Raw genomic sequence first — 12,439 nt, forward strand, 5'->3', positions numbered from 1 at the left:
AAAAAGCAAAAGTTGGTCTGGGTTTGATCTCCAACAGCATGGCAAAAAAAAATTTTTTTCCTTAATAAGGGAGAGCAAAGGTTAGAACCCAAAATGTAAGGAGAGCCCAGGCTCAAGAGAAATTGTAGTCACCTACAGTTTATTTTTAAAGAACATTGCAATACTTGGGGGCCCAGAGAAATGGTACTGAGGCTAAGGCGCTTGCCTTGCTTACAGTTGACCCCAGTTAGATCCCAGTACCATATATGGCCCCTGAGCACTGCCAGTAGTGATTCCTGAGCACAGAACTAGGAATAAGGCCTGAGCACCACTTGGGTATGTATATGTATGTTATACATATATGTATGTATGTATATATATATGTGTGTGTGTGTGTGTATGTTTACACACACACACACACACACACACACACACACACACTGGGAAAATGAGTTGTTTTTAAAACCTCACTAAAGACTCACAAATTCTAGTTATCCAGACACTTTGCTCCAAACATGCTCTTGAAGAGAGTAGTTGGTTTATCTGGAGCTAGATTTATCTAGAGAAACTTCGGTGGTTCTCCAATGGGGGACCCTGACTCCCAGGGGGAAAAGTGGAAGCATCCAAAGACATTTCAGTCATTATGACTCACATCAGTGCTATGGCATCCAGTGGGTAAAGATCCTATAAACACCCTATAAAGACCCTTTAAACCTGGCAGGCCAGCTGGCCAGAGCAAAGAGTGGCCCCAGAGTCCCCAGAGCTGAGGCTGAGACGCTCTGTGCTAGAGAACGCACAGGGGCCCCAGGACGCTCCATTCCTCTTCTTCCTCCACCACTGGGATGCCACTAAAGGCCTGTGGCAGCCCCATCAGGAACAAGCAGACCCTCCATGGGCTCTGAATCCGTCAAAGAGCAAAATGGCAGTTGTGGGGACGTCCTGCCTTCTGAGGCTAAAGCAGGAAGGTTTGGTGTGGAAGAAAGGCAGGTGTGTGGAGGGTCCTGGCCTCATCTCGTTTTAAAGAAAAGTTTTTTCCGGAGGAAATTAAAACAGCCAGGAATCTGTTTGCAAACCCCTTTCACCGACACAGCATCCGCGACCTGTGAAAAGAGAACGGGGGTGTCAGTGAGTCCTTCTGACTACAGGGAGATGTCCAGAGAGGAGCTGGCCTGGGGAGCAGTAAGACCAAAAAAGGGAAAAGCTCCAATCTCAGCCCCCCTTGAGGGGAAGAGTAAACAAAGCAGCATCTCGACTTCAGCCTTGGAAAGTTCTAATTTTCAGGGGCCGGAGCTTGCCTTGCACACAGAGAACCCAGGTTGGATCCCCAACATTCTAAAAGGTCCCCCAAAGCCCACCAGGAGTGATTCCTGAGCTCAGAGCCAGGAGCGAGCCCTGAGGATCACTAGGTATTACCCCAAAACAAACAACAACAAAGAAAATTCAAATTTCAAAATTCCCAAGTTCCCAAGATTCATGTTTGATGAAAAGGTTTTTGGAGAGAAGCTGAGAGTCGCCAGGATGCTGCTTAACCCTGAAGGGGACCCCTCAACCCCAAAGCACAGGGCCCCAGACAGTCGCTGAGGCTCACTTGCCCAGGAATGTGGCAGGTGGTGCCCCCTGGAGGTGTGCTATGTATGAGCACTTGCTTTCTGTTCCTTTCCCTCACTCTGCAGACCAGAGAGGCAGCAGCTCCGTAGAAAGGAGCAGGGCCAGTGCCCACAACCCCTTCCACGGCACTAAATAGCCGAATAGCGCCAGAAAGGCCCATGCAGAGCCCCCTGGAAGAGCATTAGCATCGCAGCAAGGGAGGGCAGGGCCCTCCAAGGTCTTCTTTCCGCTGCCCACCCAGGAAGAGGACATGCTAACAAGATTCTTGGTTCTTGAGGGTCCAGAATGGAAGACTAGGAGCAGGAGAGATAACACCAGGATAAGGCACTGGCACACAGCTAACTCTGGTTCAATCCCTGACACTCCACATAGTCCCCTGAGCATGATCCAGGAACACAGAGGCAAGAGCAAGCCCCGAGAACCATTAAATGTGATTCTCCCCAACCCCCACCAAAAAAATAAAATAAGAAAGTAAAAGACTACACAGGGGGGAGTGGGGCAGTGGGCAGAGCCAGGGCCTGCAGACTGTTTTCTGGGATGCCATCCTCTGGCCGTGGAGCCATCCCTACCCTGCTTCCACTGGCGTGTTTAGGGCCAGGTTAGGGAGCACCTGCCTGGGGACCTTAGGGAGTAGGACAGCAGCCCTCTGGGTCCTAGCCCAGGGATGCTGGTGACAGTCACATCTTGCCTTCAGTGAAGCAAAAGCACTGGCTACCCCGGGAGGCACAGACGCAGATAGGAGGTGTCTCACCCCTCATGCCTCTCTCCACCGTGGGTTCGGACCCGGTCCCCCAGCACCCCAGCCTGCAGAGGACACGCCAGGGCAGGGCAAGGAGTGCTCACCCGGAGCAGGAGGGTCTGCAGGTCTTCCTTAGACGCCCACTGCTCCAAAACGCTGTCCAGGGTCTCAATGTACCAGGACCCGCTCTTGGTGTCCCTCCAGGAGACGAAGCCTGGGGAAGGAGAAAGAGCGAACTGACCTAGGATGCCGCACGCAGCCCGGGTTGCAGCCCGACTCTGACCACTCATGCCCCACCCCCCAGAGGAAGCAGTCACTGCCCTATCCCACCCTTGACCTGACCCAGCACGCTCCACCTCCCAAGGGTGCTATCCTAAACAGGAAACTGAGGCCCAGAGAAGCCAAGTGACTGGCTCAAGAGAGGAAATGTGGGGTATGGGGCAGGATGGCTCAGAGGGTCAGGGAGCAGACCAAGCATGCAGGAGCCCAGGGTCCATCCCTGGCACCTCATGGCCCCCCACCATCAGCACTGCTGGCTGTGGGGTCCCTCGGGGAAAAAACAAGGAGGGAAATGAACACTGGTCATACCTGCCAGGCATCATGATGATGACCCCTCCTACCTGCTAACCCCTATGATGACCCTTCAGATAACTTCTCATTTTAAAGAAGGGAGAAGAATGTGGTGGGGCAGAGGGGGAAAATGGGGAGTGTAAAAATATGAGGGAGTGGGGGGCGGAGTGAAAATACAGTGGGGAAGACGTTTGCTTAGCACATGGCTGACCCAGGTTCGATTCCCAGCATCCCATATGGCTCCCTGAGCACCGCCAGGAGTACTTCCTGAGTGCAGAGCCAGGAGGAACCCCTGAGCATTGCCGAGTGTGGCCCAAAAAGCCTATATATATATATATATTTGCTCGAGTGGGCCCAGTAACATCTCCATTGGAGACTTTGTTGTTACTGTGTCTGGCATATATATATATATATATATATATAGAGAGAGAGAGAGAGAGAGAGAGAGAGAGAGAGAGAGAGATGAGGGATGGGGACAGCATGAAAGTCTGCATCCTGGGCGCCTTGTGCTTCTGAGGCTCAGAGAGGTGGGGTAAATTGCTCAGGGTCACACAGGAGGTGGGATGTGGAAGCCAGACTCCCACCCGGTACTTTGGCTCAGGGCACAGCAGCCCCTCGGTGGCCAGGAGGCGGAGCTTCCCCAGATACTCACCTGGGAAGGTGGAGTAGGACACAAAGATGTCGCTGGGCGTGGGCAAACTGGACACAGCGTCGGGCTGGTCGAAGGTCCCTGCGTCGTTCTGGAATGGGGCAGCATCAGCCTCAGGGTGACCACCAGGGGCTCTGTCTTCGGGGGACGTGGAATCCACATGGAATCCATAGTCTTTCTGCTCTGCAGGGAACAGAAACACACCCCACTGGCCACGGAGACTCACTGGCCAGAGCCCCTGCTCTGGCTGCTTGGGGGCTCCAACCTGTCCCCACACTGAGACAGACTGATTCCCACAGGAGTCAGGGCCCCATGCTGGACAAACAGGGGCAGCAAACAGAAACTTTCCTGTGATGAAAGTTTTATATATTCATTGAATAAAAATTGGTGGGGAGGAGGGGGGCTGGAGTGATAGCACAGCGGGTAGAGCGTTTGCCTTGTATATGGCCAACCCAGGTTCGATTCCCAGCATCCCATATGGCCTCCTGAGCACCGCCAGGAGTAATTCCTGAGTGCAGAGCCAGGAGTAATCCCCGTGCATTGCCGGGTGTGACTCAAAAATGCAAAAAAAATGGTGGGGGGGTGGGAGGGGGTGGCTATAGAGACCTTTAGAAAAAGATCTAGAAAGATCTACAAGAAGTAAGAATGGGCATTCGAACAAAACCATGTGCACACATCTCAAAGCATTATTCCCAAAAGGCAAAAGACAGACATGATCGAGTGTCCAGTCAGCGAATGGGTAAAAAGGATGCTGCACCTAGCAGAATATTAACCAGGCTCAGAAATCTACAAAGTACCAAGATGTAACAGCCTGGTGAGGTCTTGAAAACATGTTCAATGAGAGAAGCCAGACACCGGGGCTGGGCAGACAGAGCATGGAGTCTATACCTTACACATACAAGACCCCAAGTTCGACCCCCTGCAGCACTGCAGCCGGCCCTCAAGCACCACCAGGCCCGGCTCCAGTGGTCCCAAACCACTGAACCCTGAAACCACCTGGCCTGGGTAGATGACGATTGCCCAGGAGTGACCTCCAGGATGTCTGAGCTTGCATGGAAGTCCCTCCCAATCACCCCCCAAAAAAAAAATAGAAAGGAAAAAAGTCACCTGATAGAATTCTACTTATATAAGATAGTAGCCAAGAGAAAGAAATCCAAAGAAGAGAAAGTAGATGAGTTGTTGCCAGGGGCCAGGGGAAGGTGGGCAAGGAGAACAGCTGCTAGCGGACCTGGGGTTCTTTTCTGGCAGACAAAAAGGCTGTGGGGACCAGATCGCGGTAGAGGTTGTGCACAGTGGTGAGTGTATTGAGCGGTACTGAATCGCACCGACTGGAATGGTTCAAATGATCCAGCTTGCAGCTTCCGCCTGGCTCTCCTTCCCCAGACCCTCCCTCTCCAAACCCAGCGTCCACTGTTAAGAGTCCAGCGGAGCCCCTGCAGCCAGCTCAGCCCAGGGACCAGAACTGAGAGCTACTGGGGTGGCAAAACATGGCCAAGAGAATCCCCAACCTGGATCTGGACACAGGAACTGCCAAACCAAGCCCAGGCAGAACTCCTGCTTGTGGGATTCAATTCCTCCGGCTTCGAGCCTCTGGAAACCCATCTCTTCTCGAACCCGAAGCTACTCCAGGTGCTTGAGTCCTTCGCCTGGATTCTGCTCATCCCTCTCGACACTTGCTCATGCTTTGGGGGGTTTCTGTCAGAGCTTCCCTCACCTTCAGGGCTGGACCCTCATCACTCTCCCAAGCACTTGTTTACCAATTGGGAAACATCACCCCCCTGAGGCAATGGACCACCCAGGGCGGGGCAGAATGAGCCTTAGATTTCTAAGGGGGCATAGAGTGATTCTTTTCTGAAAAAGAGGTGACAGCTCCAGTCAGCCTGGGAACCTCTGCTTCCAGGTACCTTTGCCCTAAGCCCTTTATCTGTTGTTACCCCACATCACACCACGTCATAGGCTGTATCCTCCTCACACGAGCCCTCGTTCATATGAATGGCTAGGTCACGTCATGTGAGTTAGCCCTTCTCAGCCTTTTTCTGACCAGACATGGTCCCTTCTGAACTTGTTTCTTAACCACACAACTTGATAATTTTCTATTTATTTTTCAGTTTTAGGGCCACATCTAGCAGTGCTCTGCTCAGGGAATACTCCTGGAGGTGCTTGGAGGACCATGATGGGATGTCAGGGATTGAACCCAGGTCAGTGGCGTGCAAGGCAAGGGCCCCACTTGCTGTGCTGGCTTTCCGGCCCCAACTCAGAAACTTTAGAACTTAACTGTATTTGGAGACATGGCAATTAAAAGAGGAAGTGAAGTTAAACGAAGCAATGGAGTAGGCTCCGATCTAACAGGAAGGTGTCCTCACATGAAGGAACACAGACACTCAAAGAGGAGAGCTGATATGTAGACACAGGGAAGAAATGGTCATCTAGCCAAGGACAGAGCCCTCGGGACCCTGCTGGCACCCGATGTTGGACTCCAGCCCACAGAGCTGTGAAAGAAAAGATGTCTGTGGTCTAAACCCCAGCCCCACCCCATGCCACGCCACCCGGTCTTCAGTTCTTTGTCATGGCTGCTCCTGACAAAGCAAACGATACACTCACCAAGTGGCCAAGGTAACAACAGGGTCACTGGCTAGGTCACGTCATGTGAGTTAGCCCTTCTCAGCCTTTTTCTGATCAGACCTGGTCCCTTCTGAACCTGTTTCCTTCCTGTCCCCCGTCCCCAACCCCTTCCAACCAGCTAATCTCATGCCATATGCCCATACACACACCCATTGACTTGATTTTCACCTGTGGTGCCCCTGGAATATCTTGGGGGCCCACAGGGGGTCCAGATAACCACCAATTGAGAAACACCTGTTTTCACTGATTAGAAAGATTCTTCTGGCTTTAAAGGAGCAAAGGGCCAGGTGGGAGATGGTCTAGGGAGAAAGTAACAAAACAGGGAATTGTGGCCATTCATTCAGTGCTATCTGCAGTAGTCAGATGACGAACAGATGGCAGATAAAGGGGAAGGGGGAGCGTGTGTGTGAGCTGTGTATGAGCATGTGTAGAGTGTGTAAGTATATGTGTACGTGAGTGTGCTTGTGTAAATGTATGTGGGTGTGAGCGTGTGTGTAAGTGTATGTGTATGAGTATGAGTGTGTATGTGAGTGAGTGTTTGTGAGTGTGTGTGTGTGGGTGTGGGTGGGAGAGTGTGTGCGAGTGTAAGTGTGTGTGTCAGGGTGTGTATGTGAGTGTGTGTGTGGGTATGTGTGAGTGTGTGAGTATATGTGAGCCTGTGTGTTAGCGTGTGTGAGTGTGTGTGTGAGTGTGTATGTGAGTGTGTATGTGTGTTTGAGCATGTTTGTGTGTGTGCATGAACAGAGACAGAAATCTGGAAGGAAGCACAGAATGTTAACAGTAACCATCTCTGGGTCCCTAAGATGTTTTTTCAGGGGGCTGGAACCCAGGCTCTGCACACAGTAGTCCTGGGTTTGATCCCAGAGCATCACAATGGGAGCACGCCAGGTCCCCACCTGGTGAAGCTCCCCCAACATGAAAAAGAACAGGAATGGACAGAGAGTTTTCATGTTCTAGCCTTTCCACACCTCTGACGTCTTTGTTTTTCTCCATTGTTTTTCAATGAACATGACCTACTATCAGAGCTCCTGAGTTTCTCTGCCAATATTCTGTGAACACTGGCCCTTTTGTGATTGGATGCTCTGCAAGAGCTAATTCGCAGGATCTTCCCTATTGCATATTAAATATCAACATGGCTCAAAACAAACAAAACAAAGCCTAGCCACGTGTGCAGCACTCCGGAGACAGGCAGAACTCACAGATGGCAGACGGCTGTCTCCCTCCAGTCTTTCATTTTAATTTTTTATTTTGGGGCCACACCCAGTGATACTCAGGGCTCACTCAGGGATCACTCCTGGTGGTGCTCAGGGGAATAGATCGGGTGCCAGGAATGGAACCCAGGTCAGTCACATACAAGGCAAATGCCCTGCCCACTGTACTGTCTCTCCAACGATGACATAGTGCTACTGGGGCCCAGTGGTGTTGGAGGCCACCAGGAAAGGCCACCCCAGCAATGCTCAGGGTCATGTGGTATTGGGGATCCAACTCAGCTCCTTAGACATTCAAGGCCCCTGATCCTTGAGGTACTCGCCACCTCCAAGCCTTCTCTATGTTTTGATGGCGGTGATGGTGGTGGTCTGGGGGTCATAGTGCTCTAAGGCCACACCCAGTTTGGACCTTAGAAGTCATCCCTAGCAGAGCTCAGGAGATCATATGAGTCCTGCAGGACCTCATAGAGAGTCTGAACTTCTTTGCTTCTTTCCTCTCTATTTGGCTCAACTATAACACCAGCGTTTCTCTGGGGTATCTCAAATCCTTTTAGAGAATCCAAGAAGGTGTCAAGTCATAGATAACGAGATCCAGGGGGGACAGTAACTCCTCCTGACCCAGGCATATGCAAGAGGAGCAGAGACCCCTCTGTTAAAAATGGCTATGGCCCTGGATCTCTTAGATGGCTCTCTCCCGGGGGTCCCATCAATGAAATGGGTCAGTAGGTCAGTGCCCTCTCATCCACACAGAACATGAGTGGCCACTGGGTACCAGAGATGATGAAGACTCAAGTGTGTGGCCATGTGTTACAAGGGAGAGGCAGACTATCTCTACACACAGGGAAAAGGTGAAACGGAGACAGTGCAGGAGGTTACAGCTCACCCAGGGCAGCTGGGTCCCCTCTGCAGGGGACGGAGATCTATGACAGCCCCAAACCCTAGTGACTACTCAGCCCGCTCAGCCCATGCTCAGCAACGTGAAGACTGGCCCATGCTCTCAGTGCTCATGTGCGAGGCCAACCAGCAGCCCCACATCTTTGCCTCCCCACGCCATGCTGAGGCGCCCGGCCGGGAGAGGAGGTAACTCGGATCCTGGGGCACTGAACTGTGTCCTGGGACCCCACTCCCATCATCTCTTGGTCCAGATTCGGGAATCTGCACCAGGTGTGTGGGAATGGCACCGGGGCTGGGGGGAATGTGAGGATGTGGGGATGCTGCCAGGTGGGCCAGGGAAACCAAGCAGGAGAGAGAGGAGCATGGTGCAGGTGCGGGGTGCCCTAGGCGGGGCTGGTGGGAACCCAGGGAGGGACAGTGGGGACAAGAGAAAGTGCAGGTCAGATGGAAGGTCATGGCTCTAACTCCGTGTCATCCTAACTCTGCTCAAGTGATGCGCAGGGCCTGGCATTTGGCGCTCCACATCACATGCTCAGCTCTGTAATGATAGCCTCAGGAAGGGCCCGAGTGACAGTTCAGCAGTGCTTGCTTGGGTCACAGTCAATTTCGGTTCAATCCCAAGCACTGCCTAGCACCGCCAAGAGTGATCCAGAGCACAGAGCTAGGAGGAAGACCTGAGCACTACTGGGGGTGGCCCAAACTCCTTTCAACATAACACACACACACACACACACACACACACACACACACACACAAAATCTTGGGGTAGAAGAGATAGTTCAGTGGGTAGGCATTAGCCTTGCAGGGCAGAGCCAGGAGTAACAGGAGTAACCCCTGAGCATTGTTGAGTGTGCACTCCCACCAAAAAAAAAAAAAAAAAAAAAAAAAAGAAAAGAAAAAACAACTCCCCAAATAGCAAGAAAAACTTCAAACTTCCCTAAGACTAAATGCAGAGTGGAAGGAGGAGCTGGTACTGCAGCCCTCAGATCCAGAACCACAGATGCACTGTTCTGCCTTCTGCCTTCTGGGCATGGTTTCAGGAAGCCTCAAGCGGGGTCCCGAATTCTCACTCCCCACTAGAGGACAGTCATCCTCGACAAGTACAGCCAGCTGTCACTGCATCGCCTGACTCACTGCTAACCACCACACAGGCCCCAAATGGGACTTTCCATCCTGAGTCATCCCCTTCTAAGGAGGGGGTGGCTGACATCTCTGAGTTTTGGGTTTTCTGTTGTTGTTGTTTTGGGGCCACACCCAATGATACTCAGGGGTTACTCCTGGCTCTGCCCTCAGGGATCACACCTGGTAGTGTTTGGGGTACCCAAGGATTGAACCCAGGTTGTCCTCATGCAGGGCAAATGCCCTACCTGCTGTACTATAACTCTGGCCCCAATATATCTCAAAGTGTTAAATGGCTTTAAATTGTTTTTTTCCCTCTCTATTTTTTTAAATTATTTTAGATTTTGATAGCAGTCAATTTATTGCAGGGGGAGAGTGGAAATCTAATTTCCACTGGATTCAAACTCCAGCCCTCCGCATACCAGTTATGTGCTTCTGCCCTTCAAGTTGTGTGTCTCCAGCCTCAGAAGTGAATTCTTAAACACCAAAACCAGTACCACACAAATCTGAAGGCAGACATCAGGTGCTGAGCCAAGGACTCCATTCCCATCGTCTTTTCTCAGCTCATGTGGTGCCCCCAGGTGGCAACACTGCCAAACACAAGGTCACACGGGCCCCTGGATTTGTGGAACCAGAACTTCAAAGGTCTTCATCACGGCATTCCAGCTCTGCCATGACTGTCCCCTGTGAGTTGCTTTTTCTTTCCTTTCCTTCCCTTTCTGTCTTCTCTTCTTTCCTTCTGACCACAGGAGTCTTCATTACTTCAATTTTTCCTCACATGGATATTTTTACGTGAATCTCTTTCAAATTCAAATAACAAGAATTCGGGAAAGAAAGATGGCGGCCGCACGGGAGCCTTGTGGACAGCAGGTTTGAGCCGGGGGTGGGGGCGGCAGGGACCTCATGGGAAGGGGGGCGTTCTGGGCCGTCCTTCACGCCCAACCGAGGTCACCAGCTGCCCCCCACGAGCGGCTCTCCAGCATGGCCACGACTCCAGAGCACAGAAACCAATCTCTTAACTATCTAACTTTTAATAGATATACTTCCAGGGTTAATAAGTAAAATAGAAATCTAAAACCGCGCAGCCGCTACTACGGCCGCGAGACATCATTTTATTCTAAAACCCAGCTGTAGAAAGCAAATCATTTTACAACGCTGTTTCAGCATATCTGATTGGGGGGAGGGGTCGTAAACTCTAAGCAATAATTGTGCATCTTGACCACAACACCCAAAAGGAGAGAGAGAACACAGGGGATTGCCCTGCCACAGAGACAGGGGGGATGGGGGGATGGTGGTGGGAGGGATATTATCCATGGTGGTGGAAAATGGGCACTGGTGGAGGGATGGGTATCTGATCATTGTATAATTGAAACCAAAGCACAAAAAATTGTAAATCTACAACTTTAAAAAAAATAAAATAAAATAAAGGGGAAAAAAAAATAATTGTGCATCTTCTATCGAAACAATGTATCTAGTCAAAGTAGATAGAGTATTAACTAGAACTCATCTGCCTCACAGGAATTGGGAGGGGTGGGAGGTGGGGTTCTATTGGGGTTCGCGGTTAAAAATAAGTATTGGTAAAGGGAAATGTGTTTGATATTTACATGACTGAGACCTAAACCTGAAAGCTCTGTAACTTTTCCCACAGTGATTCAATAAAGAAATAAATTATTAAAAAAAATAATAATAAATAAATAAAAATATTGGTGCTGGAAAAAAAAAAAGAAAAGATATGTAGGCCTCACTTCTGATTTAATTGTTTATATATCAGCATTTTAAAATGCTTTCTGGTTTATTTAACACTCAGTCACCGTCAAAAGCTACAGTTGTAAAATAAAAATTGGCTGAAGATTAGGGACCCCAAGCTTCTAGTCATAGTTTTGTTGTATTTCAGGGTATGTGACCATGAGCAATTTATTTGATCTCTCAGGACCTTTGTTTTCTTATTAATACAATTTTTAAAAGTGGACAATATAAAGAAAAAACAAAACAAATAACAAGAATTCAACCATAAGATACAACTGTACTTGTGAGATCTATGCCGGGCTGGAGACCCGGCCTGACACTCAGAGAGCCAACCAGGGGGTCCAAGGGGGAACATGCTAATGCAAAAGGAGATGTGACAGCACCAGGGCCAGTGAACCTTGACTCCGAGCAAGGAAGAAGGGCTGTTTACGGAAGATGTCTGGAGACCGTGGTAGTTAAGCTGTGACCAGAAAGGATGGAGGATGAAGAACTGGGTGGGAGTCCAGGCAGAGGAAAGGTGGCCACCAAGTTAGCACCCGTGACATCTGGGGGAGAAGTGGAACAGTGCCAAGGCAGGCCCGCGGCCCTTGAGATCATATTAAGACCCCGCGTAAAACCACAATTCTCTCACTGCTGAGAATGGAAGAGGAATGGGCAGAGGGCGCAGAAAAACAGCTCACTGTGAGAGTGGGCATCCCCACCACCTGCGCTTGAGATTCTCTTGTCTGTTTTGGCCTTCCTTTAACTCACAGGAGAGAGAAGGACCCGCGGTTTCAGAGGAAGAACCTCATTTCCCCACATGCCCTCTATCAGAAGGGAAAAGATGAGCAAGAAAGAACTTCTGCTGGACCAGAGCGATAGTACAGCAGGTAGAGCATTTGCCTTGCAGACGGCGGAGCCAGGGTTGATCCCTGGCATCCCACATGGTCCCCAAGCACTACATAACCAGAAGGAAACCTTGAGCAGTGCCGGATGTGGCCCAAAAAGAAAAGAAAAAAAGAAAAAAGAAGAGAGAAGAAAAGAAAAGAAAAGAAAAGAAAAGAAAAGAAAAGAAAAGAAAAGAAAAAAGAATTTTTTCAGCCCCTTCAGCAGCAGTGTCTTACTTTCCACTTGCCATTATTCTTAGATCATGGTTCAGATGGCAGGGCCACAGGAACTATGAAGTGACACTGAGTCCCTCGGGCTTGAGGAGCGAAGGTATGGAGGCCAAGTTTCTGGTAATGAAAGCCACCCGGGTACCACAGTAAGCATGGCACGTGAACTGACTGGCACAAAGTGACAACGCCTCTGAGCTGTGAGGTCGTT

General features: G+C 50.4%; 1 protein-coding gene across 1 annotated transcript in view; it reads right to left on the reverse strand.

Moving 5' to 3' along the window:
• Positions 1–448: 448 nt before the first annotated feature.
• The window catches only part of CASP9 (caspase 9), a 30,379-nt gene continuing 18,388 nt past the window's right edge, over positions 449–12,439 (reverse strand). Inside the window, exons 7-9 of the mRNA XM_056123337.1 lie at positions 3,549–3,728; positions 2,431–2,540; positions 449–1,079 (exon numbers count right to left, since the gene is read on the reverse strand). Coding sequence (XP_055979312.1) covers positions 987–1,079; positions 2,431–2,540; positions 3,549–3,728 — 383 coding nt within the window. The 3' untranslated portion in view covers positions 449–986. The remainder of the gene's footprint in view (positions 1,080–2,430; positions 2,541–3,548; positions 3,729–12,439) is intronic.

Source organism: Sorex fumeus, unplaced genomic scaffold (genome assembly GCF_029834395.1).
Source record: "Sorex fumeus unplaced genomic scaffold, SorFum_2.1 ptg000047l, whole genome shotgun sequence".
NCBI lineage: Eukaryota > Metazoa > Chordata > Mammalia > Eulipotyphla > Soricidae > Sorex > Sorex fumeus.